Consider the following 21168-nt stretch of genomic DNA (forward strand, 5'->3'; position numbering starts at 1 on the left):
ATTTGTCTACACTTTTAATACATCTTTATATTCAAATTTCATTAAAAGATAAAAAAAATTCGGCTATATTAAGTATATCTGTCATTTTACGCATTGCACGCGCGCGCACGTGCATGCATGTCCATGATGACCGTGTCATCTTGTCAACACTATAAATATATCTACATATTTTGTGTATCAACTCATTGCATCAAAAAGTATAAAAGTTACAGCTATATCAAGTATATTGGTCATTTTAGCATTGCATGCGCGAGCACGTGCATGCATATGCATGTTGACAATGTCGTCTTGTCTACATTTATAATATGTCTATATATTCTGAGTATCAAAGCATTACATCAAAAAATGTAAAAGTTATGGCTATTTCAAGTATATTGGGCATTTTACTCATTGCACGCGCACGCACGTGCATGCAAATGCATGCATGTGCGCGCTGATCATGTCATCTTGTCTACACTTCTAATATATATTTATATTCTAAGTTTCAAAGCAATTCATCAAAAAATATACAAGTTAAGTCTATATCATTTGTATAAGTTATTTCAATCAATGCGCATGCGCGCACGTGTATGCATGTGCATTCTGACCATGTCATCTTGTCTACACTATTAATATATCCTTATATTCTGAGTATCAAAGTATTTCATCCAAAGACATGAAAGTTATGGCCAAATCAAGTATATTGGTCATTTTACTCATTGCACGCGCACGCACGTGCATGCACGTGCGCTCAAAATGACCTTCGTTCCGCAAATCTACATAACATTCCTATTAACCCTAAAAAGGTTTCAACTCAATCGGATGTATAGTTTCGGAGATCACTCACGGACAAAAAAGTACCCAGGAAGAAAAATAATAATAACTAGAAACTCATTGCGAGCAATGAGAGGTCTTCCGTTCGATTCTGAAAATAAAAACGAAAATTCAAGCTGAAAAAGTGATAAAAGAAATTCAGACGCTGGAGATTTAACCCTGATCGTCAGTGTGAAAATCCAATGTGATTTCTTTGATCACTTCCTGTGACAAGCGGAAGTGACGACTGACTCGTTTAACCCAAATGGTTTCGCCTACTCCTCAAGGTCTATTACTCATAAAAGTTTGGTCTTTTAATATTTTACCTGCTTTTAAGATCTCGCTCAAGAAAATTTCTCATTTTGAGGACAGAAAAACACGCGACCGGAAGTGAATTTTTGGAAGCTATTTAAGGTTACACTAGACATTTGCACTCTGAATAACATATTCAAAATTCATTTTAAATACTTCATCTATAAAGAATATTTATGGGAACGTAAAATATTCAAATTATTTAGTTTTTCTCTTATAACCGGAAGTTGTCGTTTTTGTTTCCGGTGGGACCAGCATCTTTCGAATCTGCGAAAAAGATACAATAAAGTGATGTAATTTTTAATTAGAAAAAGAAAAGTTGAAATTTTCGATTTCTTTGATCACTTCCTGTGACGACCGGAAGAGACGGCTGACGCTCTGAACTCGAATGGTTTTGTCTACATCTTAAGGTCTGTTGCTCATATAAGTTTGGTGTCTTAATCTCTTACCGTGTTTGAGATCTTGCTCAGACAACTTACAATGTGATATTCTTTGCATGTAAAATTATATTTATATATGCTCGTAGTAAAGACACCTAAAATATTACATGGGTCTTTCAAAATGCAAGGATATTTAAGATTTCTTTTAAAAAATGAGAATAACGCAGAATTCACAAAGAAGAAAACACTCAATATCGTTTCTAAAGATGAAAACATAAATTAAAACTAAGAAATGAGAGATTGATTGATTGATTGTATGTTGTTTTACGTCCCATTCGAGAATTTTTCACTCATATAGAGACGTCACCATACACCGGTGAAGGGCTTCAAATTTTGACCTTTACTCGGCACTCAGGGCCATTGAGCAGTGAGGGATCTTTATCGTGCCAACGCCTGCCGTGACACAGGACCTCGGTTTTTAAGGTCTCATCCGAAGGACCCGCAACTTTCACTTCAAAGTGCCGAGCGCATGGCGAAGGCACAGTTGCTACCTATTTTTTATCGACTTAGGTCTGTTGCGGCCGAGATTCGAACTCACGACCTTCCGATCACGGAGCAAGCGCTCTACCATGTAAGCTACCGTGAAAGGTAAAATGAGAAAGAAAATTCAGACATAATTCGGAATAAACCCAGATCGCTTGCTTTGAAATTCAATATGGAAACTACTACACCAGCGCAATTTTACCATTCATCATCGATTTTTACTTTGTATCAATGCTTGAAGTAACAAGCGTCAAGGAGGATAAATTTTTTATAGAATGCGAACTAGCTAGCCAAATTTTGTGCAAGCAGATTAACATCGGAATTCGTTAATTGAGTTTAATAAACAATAACTGTCAGCAGAATAAATAAACTATTACTGATGAACTGATGATACTGTTTACTTCTTTTATTCCTTATACATATATATTCAACTTTTTATTCCATGCAATTCCATATACATGTATTTCACGTCCATGTTATCTTTATCTGCTCTTCTGTATCAGACCATTTGTCTATATGAAAAGGGAGGGGTGTTATAATACATTATTTCGCGCCAAAGGTCACGAGCAAATCTTCGCTCTTTTCTTTAAAATGTTTGTTCCATTGAATGGTTTCCATCATCATATATAATATTCTATGTACCGTACAAATTACTAATTTTATTGCATTTGGAGGTCACAGTATTTATGTTTTCAAAGACCTATTATCCATTTCCAAAATCAGCCAAATCCAATAATTCCTGTACATTTCATCGGTCCTTATGCTTGTTTCGTTCAACAAGACGTTCGGCTGTCTCCGTAAACTACGACCAGCTCGTCGGAGTTTACGGAGACGGCCGCCATTTTGACCCCGCTTCAAATTTTAAAATGCAAATATCTAGAGTTTGAATTTATCAAATTTAAAACAAACTATATATTAAGTATTTTTGGAAGTGTTTCTATTAACCATAATAATATCAAAGAAAAATAATGAAAAACAAAAAAGTTGAAAAAATCCATTTGTGAAATTCGCTTCCGGTGGTGACCGGAAGCATCGACGACACACAAAAAATTGGTCAGAACATCTACAAGTCATGCTCTATCATCTTTGACATGTCTCACGTTCATATCTTTAGCCGTTCTAGAGGAGATAGAAAGACAAAAATCCAATTCAAAATCAGAAAATTGGCCATTACTTGGAACCGAAAGAGATTTTTCGAATTTTCTCCTCAAATGCACAAAGATCATAATAATGTCCATTATCCCTGAAAAAATCACTGAAAACCACTGAATAGTTTTTGAGAAAACGCGTGCACAAAATATGGGAGGAAAAATAAGAATAACAACTAGAAACTCATTGCGAGCAATGAGAGGTCTTCCGTGTGATTCTGAAAATAAAAAAGAAAAGTCAAGCTGAAAAAGTGATAAAAGAAATTCAGACACTCTGGAGATTTAACCCTAATCGTTAGCATGAAAATCCAACGTGCTAACCATTAACCATTCACTTTCTTACATCACTTCCTTTCACGACCGGAAGTAACGGTGATGCAAGATTTTCTCACGATTTAAATAAACTGATGACTGAATATCAGTCCTGAAAGTTTTAGTCCTCAGTCGTTTACTGTTGCCGAACAATATTGTGGGACTAAATTCTAATTCTGAGAACAGGTAAACACACAACCGGAAGTGAATTTTATAAAAATCTCTGACTGGTCTCTAGACATTTGCAGTATCTACAACATGCATGAAATCATTTCAGGTACTTCATTGATACGGGATATTTATGAGAAAGTTAAATATAAGAATAACGTAGTTTATCTCCTAAAACCGGAAGTTGACGTTTTTGTTTCCGGTGGAATCTAACATATTTCAAAACAGCAAAAGAGATGCAATAAAGTCATGTAAGTTTTAATTTTAAAAAGAAAAGTTAAAATTTTTGTAATCTTTGATCACTTCCTGTGACAAGCGGAAGTGACGACTGACGCGTTTAACCCAAATGGTTTCACCTACCCCTCAACGTCCATTACTCTTAAAATTTTGGTGTTTTAATCTTTTACCTGTTTTTGAGATCTCGCTCAGACAACTTCTCATTTTGAGGACAGGAAAACACGCGACCGGAAGTGAATTTTTGAAAAAATAATTAAGATTACTCTAGACATTTGCACTCTGAATAGCACATTTAAAATTCATTTCAAATACTTTATATATATAGAATATTTACTGGAAATTAAAAAACTCAAATTATTTAGTTTTTCTCTTCTAACCGGAAGTTGTCGTATTTGTTTCCGGTGGGACGAACATCTTTCGAATCTACGAAAAAGATGCAATAAAGTGATGGAATTTATAATTAAAAAAAGAAAAGTTGAAATTTTCGTTTTCTTTGATCACTTCCTGTGACGACCAGAAGTGACGACTGACGCTCTTAACCCAAATGGTTTTGCCTACATCTTAAGGTCTGTTGTTCATAAAAGTTTGGTGTCTTAATCTCTTACCGTTTCTGAGATCTTGCTCACACAACTTCTCATTTTGAGGACAGGAAAACACGCGACCGGAAGTGAATTTTACAAAGATATTTGATGTTACTCTAGACATTTTTAGTCTGAATAACATATTTAAAATTCATTTCAAATACTTTATCTACAGAAGATATTAATGGGAAAGAAAAATACTCAAATTATGTAGTTTTTCTCTTATAACCGGAAGTTGTCGTTTTTATTTCCGGTGGGACCAACATCTTTCGAATCTGAGAAAAAGATGCAATAAAGTGATGCAATTTTTAATTAAAAAAAGAATTGTTGAAATTTTCGATTTCTTTGATCACTTCCTGTGACGACCGGAAGTGACGGCTGACGCTCTGAACCCAAGTGGTTTTACTTACATCTTAAGGTCTGTTGCTCATATAAGTTTGGTGTCTTAATCTCTCACCGTTTCCGAGATCTTGCTCAGACAACTTCTCATTTTGAGGACAGGAAAACACGCGACCGGAAGTGAATTTTACAAAGATATTTGAGGTTACTCTAGATATTTGCAGTCTAAATAACATATTTAAAATTCATTTCAAATACTTTATCTACAAAGGATATTAATGGGAAAGAAAAATACTCAAATTATGTAGTTTTTCTCTTATAACCGGAAGTTGACGTTTTTGTTTCCGGTGGGACCAACATATTTCGAAACTACAAAAGAGATGCAATAATGTGATGTAAGTATTGATTTAAAAAAAGAAAGTTGAAATTTTACGATTTCTTTGATCACTTCCGTAAACGACCGGAAGTGCCGACGACGAACGAAAATGCGATTCTGCAAATTTAGAAGTCACGTTCTATGCTCTCCAATAAGTCTCCAGTTCATATCTTTAGCCATTCTTGAGAAAAAGGGGCGACAAAACTTCATTTTAAAATCAGGAAATTGCCCGTAACTTGGAACCAAAATGGAATTTTCCAAATTTTCCTTGTGATGAACAAAGTTCATACAATGACTAATTTTTCCTGAAAGTTTCATTGAAAACGACTGAATACTTTTCGAGAAATCGCGTGCACAAAATTTTGTCAAAAAAAAGAATAATAATAATAATAATAATAATAATAATAAGAAACAGTAGAATCACTATAAGGTCTTCCGTGAAGACGGAAGACCTTAACTAGACTCTTGTTGCCATGGCAACAAAAAAGTCTTCCGTTCTTCTAAATCTGTAAGAATTTGCTTTTTTTCTGTGTAAAAAACATACATATCATATCTACTGTGAAAGAAAAAAATAACTGGTAAAAAGTCCTTTCAGTACATAAGGTACTTTGATTTTCATTATCAATCTTGTATACATTTGGCACCTATAAGAGATATACGTATATCATTAGCAATTAAAAAAAATTGTTTGCAAACATTTCTAAGACAAACAAACAGACGAACGAACACCGTACTATCATAAACTTCACTGTGTGTATCTTTTAGCATAATTGTGTTGGTGTTATAAAAAATATAATGAATTAAGTTAGTATCACATTAAACGTAAAGTCACTGAGTCTTGTAAAGTTATAATATCAAGATTTGACATCATACCTATAAGACAGATTATTCAATTACAGTAATTCTTCAGCAATCGATTGATTGATTGATTGATTATACGTATGTTGTTTAACGTCCCTCTCCAGAATTTTTCACTCACATGGAGACGCCACCACTCGCCGGTGGAGACTGCAAATTTTTGTCCTATACTTTGGCACTTATCGCAATTGAGCATTGGGGAATCTTTTTTATGCCAGCACCTTCTGCGACAAGGGACCTCGATTTATACAATATCATCCAAAGGACCGGTCTCCACGTCCCACAATCGAAGTTCATAATACCGAGATATTTTATTTTTTATTTTATTCTATTTTTTCACAAGTTTGTTGCATCAGATTTACTTAAAGATCATACTTCAAGATCATTTCGAACTCAGGCTACTTAATTGCAGTGCATGCAGCGTCAAGTGATTTTGATTGACAGGTCAACACACGTGCACTTCGTGTGATACTTTTTAAGCTGAAAAATATACAGGATGTGACCATGACTGACTATGAAATCTGAAAACATTTAATAAAGAATAGGTGTGACCGATATAGAACTAATTTTTGGTCTATGTAAATGGATAGGAGGATCAAGAGGGAATCTCTCTCTCCCCCCCTCTCTCTCTCTCTCAGACGTAAATTGAACATTTCATAATGACAAATCTACCATTATAGAATATGAAATTCTGTATACATGTAAATGGTAATTATATTCACATGTTCCAGATTTAAATCTAAAACGAATATATAATTCAAATGCCTAGCTGCACGAATGTCTCCAAATATTAATCAAGACGGGGGGAGGGGGGGGGGCTTAAAAGGAATTAGATAGTTTTATGTTTTATGAATTATAAGGAAAAGTACGGACGTCAGTTGCATGAACATAATTATATATCATTGCATAAAATTGTGTTCTTTCAGGTATACTTATCCCACATATCAACAGACCTGTGCAATTTTTTTTTCATGTTTTTTTTTCAAAAGAAACATATAGCGTACCATTATTTCACACAGAATCGCGTTTTCACATATTTTTTTTAACTCTTTGAGTATTTCACGAGAATCCAAGAATCGTCTTTTCACATCTTTTATAATTCCTTGGGTATATAGAGTATAGATCATGTGTCATAAATAATTTAACTTTTTATCAAATATACATGTAATAACCAAATCTAATCTATAGATTGATTTTCTTTCTTTTAAGTGGCAGATATCAATTTATTTATAAAGGCTTTAAAACAGTACTGTATTACAATTTTCTATCGCTTAATTCCTTTTAGAGTGTATGTAATATTTTTTAATATCGAAAATAAAACTCGGAAATCGGGATAATTTCGCAATCAAATCATAGAGAATAATAAATCGTCTGCATTATAGAAGGCTTATAACTATCGTATTCTGAACTTACTATACGAGATAGATAAAATTGCATGCCTGTCCATCACTATAAATGTATATTCAGTGCTTATCATATATTTACTTGAATTAGGTACCTGGCATATATATTATTTTTTTTTTAGATATATTCATGTGTAAATCAATTAACTGTCAATACAGACTTACACTACACTGGCAACTTTAAACTATACATGCACTGGAAGCGGTAACCAACGTAGTCTTACATTTAGAAGAGTAAATATGGAACGTCTAAATATTTTGATATGGAGAGTGTATATGTCTCAGACGTCATCGATACTATTTCCGCCTTTATCTCGAAAGTTCTATTCTCACTTACAAGTCAGAGTTATCTTTCTTTGCCCATTGTTTACACACTTGGTAAATAGGAAAAATGACGGTACCGAAAATCTGCAAAATGTGGAATCTGATTTCAAAACAAATTATATATTTAGTATTTGTAGAATAACCTCTGTTATACATAATAATATCTTGAAAAAATATTAAAAAACAAAAAAGTTGAAAATTGACCAAACACAAATTCACTTCCGGTTCGGACAGGAAGTACCGGAAACACACGAAAACTACTTCGAAACAAAGAGAATGTCATGATCTAATACTCCTGTAAATTTCACATCTTTACCTCAAACCGTTTTCGAGAAAAATTCCGGACAAAAGTCCATTTAAAAATTGGAAATTCGGCCGTAACTTTGGACCGGAAGTGAATTTTTCAAAAAACGGAATTTTATATAAACTTCATATATCAGCCTACTATCATGTGAAAAATTGTGAAAATCTATCCAACCATCTCTGAGTAATCGCGCTCACAAAATTTGGGAGGAATAATAATAATAATAATAACTAGACTCTTGTTGCCATGGCAACAAAAAAGTCTTCCGTTCTTCTAAATCTGTAAGAATTTGCTTTTTTCTGTGTAAAAAACATACATATCATATTTACTGTGAAAGAAAAAAATAACTGGAAAAAAAGTCCTTTCAGTACTTAAGGTACTTTGATTTTCATTATCAATCTTGTATAATGCATTTGGCACCTATAAGAGATATACGTAATATATCATTAGCAATTAAAAAAAAAATTGTTTGCAATCATTTCTAAGACAAACAAACAGACGAACACCGTACTATCATAAACTTCACAGTGTGTATGTTTTGGCATAATTGTGTATGGTGTTATAAAAAAATATAATGAATTAAGTTAGTATCACATTAACCTAAAGTATCTGAGTTTTGTAAAGTTATAATATCAAGATTTGACAGCAGACCTATAAGACAGATTATTCAATTACAGTAATTCTTCAGCAATCGATTGATTGATTATACGTATGTTGTTTAACGTCCCCCTCCAGAATTTTTCACTCACATGGAGACGCCACCACTCGCCGGTGGAGACTGCAAATTTTTGTCCCATACTTTGGCACTTATCGCAATTGAGCAGAGGGGAATCTTTTTTATGCCAGCACCTTCTGCAAAAAGGGACCTCGATTTATACGATCTCATCCAAAGGACCGGTCTCCACGTCCCACAATCGAAGTTCATAATACCGAGATATTTTATTTTTTATTTTATTCTATTTTTTCACAAGTTTGTTGCATCAGATTTACTTAAGATCATACTTCAAGATCATTTCGAACTCAGGCTACGTAATTGCAGTGCATACAGCGTCAAGTGATTTTGATTGACAGGTCAACACAGGTGCACTTCGTGTGATACTTTTTAAGCTGAAAAATATACAGGATGTGACCATGACTGACTATGAAATCAGAAAACATTTAATTAAGAATGGGTGTGACCGATATAGAACTAATTTTTGCTCTGTGTAAATGGATAGGAGGATCGGGATTAAGAGGGAATCTCTCTCTCTCCCCCCTCTCTCTCTCAGACGTAAATTGAACATTTCATAATGACAAATCTACCATTATAGAATATGAAATTCTGTATACATGTAAATGGTAATTATATTCACATGTTACAGATTTAAATCTAAAACGAATATATAATTCAAATGCCTAGCTGCACGAACGTCTCCAAATATTAATCAAGACGGGGGTGGGGTGGGGGTGGGGGGGGGGGGGAGTCTTCAAAGGGATTAGATAGTTTTATGTTTTATGAATTATAAGGAAAAGTACGGACGTCAGTTGCATGTACATAATTATATATCATTGCATAAAATTGTGTTCATTCAGGTATACTTATCTCACATATCAACAGACCTGTGCAATTTTTTTATCATGGTTTTTTTTTTCAAAAGAAACATATAGCGTACCATTATTTCACACAGAATCGCGTTTTCACATATTTTTTTTAACTCTTTGAGTATTTCACAAGAATCCATGCCCAAGAATCGTCTTTTCACAACTTTTATAATTCCTTGGGTATATAGAATATAGATCATGTGTCATAAATAATTTAACTTTTTATCAAATTTACATGTAATAACAAAATCTAATCTACAGATTGATTTTCTTTCTTTTAAGTGGCAGATATCAATTTATTTATAAAGGCTTTAAAACAGTACTGTATTACAATTTTCTATCGCTCAATTCCTTTTTGAGTGTATGTAATATTTTTTTTAATATCGAAAATAAAACTCGGAAATCGGGATAATTTCGCATTCAAATCATAGAGAATAATAAATCGTCTGCATTATAGAAGGCTTATAACTATCGTATTCTGAACTTACTATACGAGATAAATAAAACTGCATTCCTGTCCATCACTATAAATGTATACTCAGTGCTTATAATATATTTACTTGAATTAGGTACCTAGCATATATATTAATTTTTTTTTTTAGATATATTCATGTGTAAATAAATTAACTGTCAATACAGACTTACACTACACTGGCAACTTTAAACTATACATGCATTGGAAGTGGTAACCAACGTACTCTTATATTTAGAAGAGTGAATATGGAACGTCTAAATATTTTGATATGGAGAGTGTATATGTCTCTTACGTCATCGATACTATTTCCGCCTTTATCTCGAAAGTTCTATTCTCACTTACAAGTCAGAGTTATCTTTCTTTGCCCATTGTCTACACACTAGGTAAATAGGGAAAATGAGGGTACCGAAAATCTGCAAAATGTGGAATCTGATTTCAAAACAAATTATATATTTAATATTTGTAGAATAACCTCTGTTATACATAATAATATCTTGAAAAAATATTAAAAAACAAAAAAGTTGAAAATTGACCAAACACAAGTTCACTTCCGGTTCGGACAGGAAGTACCGGAAACACACGAAAACAACTTCGAAACAAAGAGAATGTCATGATCTAATACTCCTGTAAATTTCACATCTTTACCTCAAACCGTTTCCCAGAAAAATTCCGGACAAAAGTCCATTTAAAAAGTGGAAATTCGGCCGTAACTTCGGACCGGAAGTGAATTTTTCAAAAAACGGAATTTTATATAAACTTCATATATCAGCCTACTATCATGTGAAAAATTGTGAAAATCTATCCAACCATCTCTGAGTAATCGCGCTCACAAAATTTGGGAGGAATAATAATAATAATAATAATAATAAAAAGAAACAATACAATCACTATAAGTCTTCCGTTGTGAACGGAAGACTTAATAATAAAAAGAAACAATACAATCACTATAAGTCTTCCGTTGTGAACGGAAGACTTAATAATAACTAGACTCTTGTTGCCATGGCAACAAAAAAGTCTTCCGTTCTTCTAAATCTGTAAGAATTTGCTTTTTTCTGTGTAAAAAACATACATATCATATTTACTGTGAAAGAAAAGAATAACTGGAAAAAAGTCCTTTCAGTACTTAAGGTACTTTGATTTTCATTATCAATCTTGTATAATACATTTTGCACCTATAAGAGATATATGTATTTCATTTGCAATTTTTAAAAAAAATTGTTTGCAATCATTTCTAAGACAAACAAACAGACGAACGAACACCGTACTATCATAAACTTCACTGTGTATATGTTTTGGCATAATTGTGATGGTGTTATAAAAAATATAATGAATTAAGTTAGTATCACATTAAACGTAAAGTCACTGAGTTTTGTAAAGTTATAATATCAAGATTTGACAGCATACCTATAAGACAGATTATTCAATTACAGTAATTCTTCAGCAATCGATTGATTGATTGATTATACGTATGTTGTTTAACGTCTCTCTCCAGAATTTTTCACTCACATGGAGATGCCACCACTCGCCGGTGGAGACTGCAAATTTTTGTCCTATACTTTGGCACTTATCGCAATTGAGCAGTGAGGAATCTTTTTTATGCCAGCACCTTCTGCGACAAGGGACCTCGATTTATACGATCTCATCCAAAGGACCGGTCTCCACGTCCCACAATCGAAGTTCATAATACCGAGATATTTTATTTTTTTATTTTATTCTATTCTTTCACAAGTTTATTGCATCAAATTTACTTAAAGATCATACTTCAAGATCATTTCGAACTCGGGCTACTTAATTGCAGTGCATACAGCGTCAAGTGATTTTGATTGACAGGTCAACACACGTGCACTTCATGTGATACTTTTTAAGCTGAAAAATATACAGGATGTGACCATGACTGACTATGAAATCAGAAAACATCTAATAAAGAATGGGTGTGACCGATATAGAACTAATTTTTGGTCTGGATCGGGATTAAGAGGGAATCTCTCCTCTCTCTCTCTCTCTCTCTCAGACATGTAAATTGAACATTTCATAATTATAGAATATGAAATTCTGTATACATGTAAATGGTAATGTTATTCACATGTTCCAGATTTAAATCTAAAACAAATATATAATTCAAATGCCTAGCTGCACGAACGTCTCCAAATATTAATCAAGAAAGGGGGGGGGGGGGGCTTCAAAGGAATTAGATAATTTTATATTTTATGAATTATAAGGAAAAGTACGGACGTCAGTTGCATGTACATGATTATATATCATTGCATAAAATTGTGTTCATTCAGATATACTTATCCCACATATTAACAGACCTGTACAATTTTTTTTATCATTTTTATCATTATTTCACACACTCTTTAACTCTTTGAGTATTTCACAAGAAACCAAGAATCGCCTTTTCACATCTTTTATAATTCCTTGGGTATATAGAGTATAGATCATGTGTCATAAATAACTTAACCTTTTATCAAACCAAATCTAATATATAGATTGATTTTCTTTCTTTTCAGTGGCAGATATCAATTTATTTATAAAGGCTTTAAAACAGTACTGTATTACAATTTTCTATCGCTTAATTCCTTTTTTGAATGTATGTAATATTTTTTAATATCGAAAGTAAAACTTGGAAATCGGGATAATTTCGCATTCAAATCATAGAGAATAATAAATCGTCTGCATTATAGAAGGCTTATAACTATCGTATTCTGAACTTAATATACGAAATAGATAAAACTGCATGCCTGTCCATCACTATAAATGTATATTCAGTGCTTATAATATATTTACTTGAATTAGCTACCTAGCATATATATTAATTTTTTTTTAGATATATTCATGTGTAAATCAATTAACTGTCAATACAGACTTACACTACACTGGCAACTTCAAACTTTACATGCACTGGAAGCGGTAACCAACGTACTCTTAAATTTTGAAGAGTGAATATAGAACGTCTAAATATTTTGATATGAAGAGTGTATATGTCTCAGACGTCATCGATACTATTTCCGCCTTTATCTCGAAAGTTCTATTCTCACTTACAAGTCAGAGTTATCTTTCTTTGCCCATTGTCTACACACTAGGCAAATAGGGAAAATGAGGGTACCGAAAATCTGCAAAATGTGGAATCTGATTTCAAAACAAATTATATATTTAGTATTTGTAGAATAACCTCTGTTATACATAATAATATCTTGAAAAAATATTAAAAAACAAAAAAGTTGAAAATTGACCAAACACAAGTTCACTTCCGGTTCGGACAGGAAGTACCGGAAACACACGAAAACAACTTCGAAACAAAGAAAATGTCATGATCTAATATCCCTGTAAATTTCACATCTTTACCTCAAACCGTTTACGAGAAAAATTCCGGACAAAAGTCCATTTAAAAATTGGAAATTCGGCCGTAACTTCGGACCGGAAGTGAATTTTTCAAAAAACGGAATTTTATATAAACTTCATATATCAGCCTACTATCATGTGAAAAATTGTGAAAATCTATCCAACCATCTCTGAGTAATCGCGCTCACAAAATTTGGGAGGAATAATAATAATAATAATAAAAAGAAACAATACAATCACTATAAGTCTTCCGTTGTGAACGGAAGACTTAATAATAATAAGAAACAGAGTAAAAACAATATGTTCCCAAACTTCGTTTGGGGAACATAATAAAAGGTACAATTTCCTATGATGATGGATAATTCCAGATATTAAATCAATATATCTATATTTTTGTAATTGCCGTCAATCAGTTATTCGGTATACAGCTTGGAAAACAAATATTGCTTTCACCTGCCTGCGACTGGGGTTAATTATAACCACGCTGATTTTCCAGTACTGTAATTATGTGATAAGCAGTTTAGAAATTTTGATGAACAATTTTTTTTGAAAAATTAAGTTTAATCATGTATTATTTCTTTCATTTAATAATTCTTTAGCACATCACTTTTAATATTTTATTTGTTTATGTATACACATGGCTGTATGAATATATGTTAATTTCCTAGTAAACATGTCAAATTATTTATCTTATTTACTTATGCTATTCAAATTATTTATTTATTTTTATAATTATTCATTCAATCCATTTATACTTTTATTTGCTTAAATTATAAGGCAGAGTATATTTTGCGTTTTAAATACGCTTAAAATGCGTTTCATTTTGTGTTTCCTTTTTTTGAATTAAAAGAAAATATAAAAGAAATATTAAAGTCCTCTTTTATTTGTATAAATAGAGAAAAATCATAAAAAATAAAACAAAATAACAAGAAATATTCAGTAATAATGGAGCGCAAAAAGTGCTAACTTTGAAAATAAATTGCAAAATATCTAGACATAGAATCTCAAATCGCCACATACAATCGATAGTTCAATGTTTGAACTTTTATTTGCATGTACTCTGGTGCTTGCACTTTTTGATTAAAGGTAGGCACGAGGTGTTTGAAATTACCTGTGTTATCCTCTGAAATCGGAGGATAAACTATCCCACAATGCAACGGGGTTTCCATATATGGTAAAAATTTTGGCCGCCATATTGAATTTAGCTATCCTCCAAAAACGGAGGCCGCCCAGACCTGGTAAAGTGCCACATTCTAGTTATTGGATTGATATAGATCTAACATGCTAACACTCTACCAGAGGTTGTGAGCTGGACTTTGGGGTGGTGACTGATAAGGTAGAACTCTGTGTTGTGGTCACTGTGCTGGCAGGGGTGGTGGTTGTGGGGGTCAATACAGGTTTTGTCTCTGTGGCTTCTGGGGGTTTTGCACCACTATCAGCAGACATCTTTAAAATCTGAAAAATCACTATTTATTAATGCTGGCCGGTTAGTACTAAATGGGAAATTGACAGAGAAGTAAACTATAGCTTCAACTTGAAGGTAAAAACTCGCAGCAAAAGTTTCTCCGTGTTACAATTTCTAGCACCTGTGTTACGATTTCTAAGCTTCCTTCACAGATCTCTACTTTCTGTGTTTATAGGAAATATTTTAATGTCAATAGAGAACAGAGGAAATCAGGAAAGCTATAAGTTCTACATAGTCGACATTGGCCAAAATGGAAACCCCATATGTACATATATAAAAATCACTAAGCTGTTGCAGATAATTTAACAGCTATATCACAAACCTTTGACTTCTTATGGGTCTAAAGTCTTTGAAAAATGAATTTTATGAGCTTAAAAGTTGGTTCTCCCCGGCCCATGTGTATACATTTGCTTTGCGCATGCGTCATTTCTAAATTCGGCGCATAATTTAATAAGCTTTTATTTTTTCCTTCTTTTTTTCTAGTTATCATATTTTATCGCTCAATGTTTGTTTTTTAAATATAAAAATATTTTTTTCAAAGTTGATTTGGCATTTCATCAAAAATAAATATGTCCTTTTCGCAATCACAAGATCACATGACTGAAGTGGCCAATCAGTTTTCAATCCCTTGATCAACGTACGCAGGGAATCATTTGTGTTCCTGACGTCTAGTCAAAATGTTGCCTTGTAGATGGCTTACTTGCTAAAAATTACTTTGTAAACTTCTTGATAAGTTTACTTGTCGTGTATGAATGTTATTGGAATGAAATATACAAAGGGAATTCAAGAAATGGTCTTATTTTAATTCTTCTTAAAGTCATGTGACACAAATTGACCAATCAAAATCTTCGATTTCGTAGAGAAGGTATATAAGCATTTCATTTGACCGAGATGGTCGTTCATGAATGAGATGAATATAAAGATGCCCTACTGAATCATGTGGATAGAATGGACCTGAAGAACCATCCGACATTGCAACAGGTTCAGCAGTACACATCTATCTGCAGTTCAGGGTACTTAATGTAAATTTTTTGTTAAGAGGGTCAACGAGCATTATAAAATGTCTACAAAGTTGGGGAAAATAAACAACTTTTATGTCCGCCATTGTAGCGACAGCGACGAACACAAATTGCATCGGATTTGCATCGTTTATAGCTGTTCATTTGGCGCTTGGTTAATGCAGTATATGAATGGTTTTAATGTAGATGTTTTACTGCTTCTTTTAAGTTGTATTAGGCGATTAGAAAAGTACTTGTTGTTCACCGCGTCGGTTAATAAGTAGATCGAATTTCGGTACTACGTCTTTGGTGCCTAGACTTTGAACTCAAAGTAATGAAAATGGACGTGGAAATTGTCTAATTTTCCTATTGTGTTTTCCATTGTTTACAAGGACTTGTTTATTATCATTACACTGGATGGTCCGATTGTAAACTCCTAAAGGACGCTTCCATGGAAAAGCGCCATTATGTATGTATCCGGAAGCACGTGAACAAAATGGCTTCAAGTGAGTCAGTGTCACCTGAAAATTGCCATGTTTCTTTAAATTCAGCGTTTCTTAAAGCATGTCATCATGGTCATAGAAATTGTTGTAGAATTTTGTATGAAAATGATCCTATAATCTTAATCCAACTTGAAGTGGTAGGTCTTCAGCATATTTTAACTTCAAGGATGATGTGGGTGATGCTTGTATAAACATTTTTTACGAAGGAAGATTTCTTTAGATCAAAGTTAGTTTGTACTTGAAAGTTCGCAGGTGATGAAAGTTGTACATTCAACTTTGTGGTTCTTTGTTAGTGTACATTTTATTGAATGGAACTTAAGTTGATAATGGTACACCAGTTCTGTAGGGTGTCCCCCCTTCCCTACTTACCATTTGGTATAGTACCCCATACAGTGATACACATTTAATTTTGAAAAATAGCTTTGAAGTAAAACAAAAGGTGACTTTCATCTCATATAAAAAGGACATTTATTTTAAATGAAACTACTAATCAATGTTTTAAAGAATAAACAAGTATTCATTGCTTTGCAAATCAGTATCTGGTGCTCTCATGGTTTTACAGTCGTCAATTATGTACAGTGTCATTGTGACCTGTTTATTGGAAGTTGCATTAGGAATTTTTCATCTTAAAAATTAAGCAGCACCTGTTGGCACAGGAAAAAAATTCTGATATAATTGCGAGGCATCTTCAAAATTGGACATTAAAGAAATTGATATTTGAAAAACAATTGGCAATTTAATTTGACAAGGAAGTAGTAACCAGTAGATAAATCAATATTTAACAACTTTTAGACTTAAGCTCCATTGTTTTTAAACTGAAATTGCTTTATTTTGGTTGGAACTAAAGCAGAAATAGAGTCAAGATTTAGACATTGTAATGGATAATTTCATGGGAATTTATGTGTCATGCAAACCTAGCAAAGGAGCAAGTTCTGTGAACAAATATGTGTTCCGCAAAGAATGTGTTATCTATAGCTTTGGAATTGCTTGAAGCAGGAAGTTTCATAAAAAATGCTCAGCTGTTTTGTTGTATGATCCCTTGAATAGCCTTAAGAGAATTATGTTGTCTTTTTTAAGAAGAGTTGATAGCCTTAAAGAGGGATAACCATATTGTGATATGTTGCAATATTTTATTTTAAATGTTGCAAAATATTGAGATATATTGTAGATGTAATGATTGATAAATTGGACTGGAAATTAATGTGTGCTATATGGTTATATGTGTTTGGATGTATTCAGTAAGTTTTACAATGGTTCTGGTAATATACCTTTTGATAAATATTTTTTGTATCTTGAATATTATATGCTGATGAACCAATGAAATTGGACACCCATAATTTTTGTGATTAGTAATGCAACGTCGGGGTTGTTCCAAAGAATTGAAAATAGCAGGGGGCATTAAAAACGCAGAAGGGTGTTTGGGTTCGTCCCCTACAGGGGGGTTGAGCCTGAGGGGGAATCCCAGAATAACAAAGGATGATGTCATTATAGGCAGGAAACAGGATTTATATTGTGATATGGAGACTAAGATGGTGTTATCAAGTACATAGTAGTTAATGTTGGAATAATTAATTTTGTTGTTTAAACTTTTGCATTACAATTACTGGAAGTGTACAACAGTAAAACAAAGGCATCCTAGCATTCAAACATGCTTTAGCAATATATTGATAAAAATAAAATTTATAAGAAAAACTATGGAAATGCATTTAAAATTATAGTAAAAATTGCATTAAAAAATATTATCCTGATACTTCTGGAAAAATTCGTGATATGTATTCAGTGATTTTTTTAGGGCTGATTTGGGGCCGAAATTTGGCCCCAGTCCCAATTGAAAATATGCCTGTATTTTCCCAAAATGTAGTGGAAGTTTTCCCAAAGAAAAACTTACAAAATATGTGATCAAATTCAGTTTGTTTATTGCACGTTTTTCAGTGACGTTCGGGCAGGTTTTGTTGTTCAGCCATGTTGGATTTCTTCATAATTAGATAATTCATACCACGATTGTTCTTGATGCAAGTAATTAGATAATTCATACCAAGAATAGTCTTGATTTGTTATAACAATTGTTTGTTAAACTAATACAAAGACAAAAACACAGCTTTTTGACAATGCTTTTTAAGTGACTGGGTTTTCTGGGAGATTCCCAATTTAGACTAATTGACACTGAAATTCCCAATTCTGAGGGCCCCAGCCCCCAGTCCCAAAGTACTGAAAAAAAAACACTGGTATTGCTATACAAGTTTTGGTGATACCCATCCCAAATTTCAATCAACCTCCAAGTAATATTGCAGAAAGATTAGAAAATGAAAGTAACAATTTTCAGAAATTGCAATAAAAAATTTCGGGTTGCAGCTTTTTTACTTGGCTGGTTGGAGAAGGAAAAACAACACAATTTTTAAGTTGTTAAAGTTTTACATGCTATAACTTGCGTCAGTTAAGAATAAAGTTGGAAATTTATTATGTTTACCAATAAAATTTGCGAAAATACTGTAAATTACACATTAGAAATGAATGCGTTATATAGTTGTCAAATTATAATTATTTTCCTGCTAGGAAAGTAATGTCTCTTTTTAAATTAAGGCATCACCAGGGTTCTCACTAGGATTTTTCTAACTTGAGTCCCAGGACTCAAGGTTTCTGAGAAGGTTGCGTCCCAGCTAAATTTGATGCGTCCCAGAAAAATTATGTTGAGTCCCAACTAAATTATTGCAGTATCCTTCCATCCAAACATCAATGAAAATTATCTTTATCATTTTATCAGTTTGTTTACGCAGTATAAACATATTCAAGTATATAAACTGGTAATGCATTCAAGCTATATTCTAAAATGCACGCGTAATCAATTGCCATAAATATAACTTGGTGTTTATAAAGCTAAAATTAACTGTTGCATAATCAATTAGTATCCAGAAGTTGACTGTATACAATCACAGGTGTCATGTGCCATGAAGCGTAACTAATCCTGTCGGTCGTCTGCACTGGGTGAAATTCACGAGATAATCAAGCCGCATTGTGTATACAAGCAGTAATTATGGTTTCTACATGTAGATAACACTCAAGATTCAAAAGTGTTTTTAAAAAAAAAGCTGCAGTGTGTTTACAGCTGTCGGAGTTTGGCATGCAACACTATTATGACTATGGACTAATAAACATGAAATATCTTATGATCAATCCCTGTTTTAAAAAAAGAGAAGTAAGTATAAGAAAAGTTGTTTCTTGGATAAACTTTATGATAGTTACAGGAAGGTTTCGATTAAATATTTCTTTGGCAAATCCTAACATCTAAATTCCCCGTTTTCGAAATCACCCGAATTTTCTCGCTAACGAGGACGCGTCCGATCATGAGTCCGCGGACGCATCGTTTTTAAGAACCTTGCGTCCCAAGTAATTTTGCTGCGTCTAGGACGCAGATTCTTGCGTTAATGAGAACCCTGCATCACGTAACACCGTCGCTACTTTTAGACTGATAAACAATAATAGTGTCAAGAAAACGAGGTAGGCTGTTGGTATACAAATAACTTTTGACATGAATGGCAAACGTCCAACACTTAAAGATACTTTTAAAGCAACCGGTATTAACCCTCTACTATGTTATGACAGATATTAACCTAACCTTTCATTCACAGTCGTAGTCAAAATGCAACACCTCGTCGCCTATGATTTCCTGCGGACATGCATGTCTATATACTGTTTATGCATCCTTCACCAATATTAATGTAAAGACTGAATTTTTAATTGCAGATCGTTTGATTGTTTTATAATTACGATGACTTATTTAGTAAAACTTTGTGGAAAATATTATTTTTTCATTACACATCATGTTTCTCAAACCATTTTATCATTTTTATTTCACATAAAAAATCAGGGTTTATATAGCATGTATTTCTTTAAAATATTTCCAATAACTTGGAATTCTACAAAACAAAAATATGTGTTTATTCTACATAACAAAAATACTTGTTTATTTATCTTTTCAGATAGAAATCAATTTGTTTTCTCATCTTGCCATGTTGTGACCGAATGTGGCGTGGGATGTGCGGGGAATTCAGGTTTCCCGCAGGGAAAAGAACGTTCCTTGATCCAGATATACTTTGATGACTGGGACGACTATGCAAGCAGATATGACAAGGTATGCATTTTTTAAATGATAAAAATTCTTGCAATGTTGAATTTGTACAACTTTTTATGAAACATAAACATCAAGAGGATCAATGAAAAGGGGGGGGGGGGGGAGCCAATTTTCAGGATTTGAAAAGGTAATTTCTGGTGAGGTATAGCAAGGAAGATCTAGGTTGAATGTTTATAATTTTTAATGGTAAATTTTAGACATATAAGAGCAAGTGTAGATGTAGCACATAAAATGATATAGCTTTAAATCTATGTGAAAGCATTTTTTTCTCTTAAAAAGTAATCTTGGTTCTCCGTCTTGTTCATCATACCAAGTTTTTTTGGGATGGGGGGATAACATCGCTTGAGGAAAATTTACCAGCTTTGCATGGGAAACTGGGTCATTCAGCTGCTCATATCAGAGGCAATTGGGAGTCCTGAATATTTGCATCTGCAGTAATAATTTACAATAAAAGAGAGGATTTGAAAATTCTGTAAAATTTGTGTTAATTTTTTACTTGTTTGTAATGCAGCTATGCTAGGCAAATACCGTGGACTTTGTATATTTTATTTGTTTAGGCTTAAAAAAAATTATGTTTGTTTCCTGTAACATTCCCAAA

General features: G+C 33.0%; 2 protein-coding genes across 4 annotated transcripts in view; one reads left to right on the forward strand and one right to left on the reverse strand.

The window, feature by feature from the left end:
• Positions 1-15344, reverse strand: part of LOC133197156 (WD repeat-containing protein 5-like) — a 29025-nt gene extending 13681 nt beyond the window's left edge. The window contains exons 1-2 of the mRNA XM_061333029.1: positions 15263-15344; positions 14772-14930 (exon numbers count right to left, since the gene is read on the reverse strand). Coding sequence (XP_061189013.1) covers positions 14772-14921 — 150 coding nt within the window. The 5' untranslated portion in view covers positions 14922-14930; positions 15263-15344. The remainder of the gene's footprint in view (positions 1-14771; positions 14931-15262) is intronic.
• A 250-nt stretch (positions 15345-15594) lies between these two features.
• LOC133197158 (bromodomain-containing protein 3-like) overlaps positions 15595-21168 on the forward strand; it is a 35359-nt gene continuing 29785 nt past the window's right edge. For 2 of the 3 annotated variants that reach the window (XM_061333030.1, XM_061333032.1), the window contains exons 1-2: positions 15595-15953; positions 20419-20570. In XM_061333030.1, coding sequence (XP_061189014.1) covers positions 20536-20570 — 35 coding nt within the window. In that variant the 5' untranslated portion in view covers positions 15595-15953; positions 20419-20535. Of the gene's footprint in view, positions 15963-20418; positions 20571-21168 lie in introns of all 3 variants that reach the window. The other variant, XM_061333031.1, reaches the window with a different exon arrangement.

Source organism: Saccostrea echinata, unplaced genomic scaffold (genome assembly GCF_033153115.1).
Source record: "Saccostrea echinata isolate AGI-Se365-2 ecotype Australia unplaced genomic scaffold, CSIRO_AGI_Sech_v1 ptg000030l, whole genome shotgun sequence".
NCBI lineage: Eukaryota > Metazoa > Mollusca > Bivalvia > Ostreida > Ostreidae > Saccostrea > Saccostrea echinata.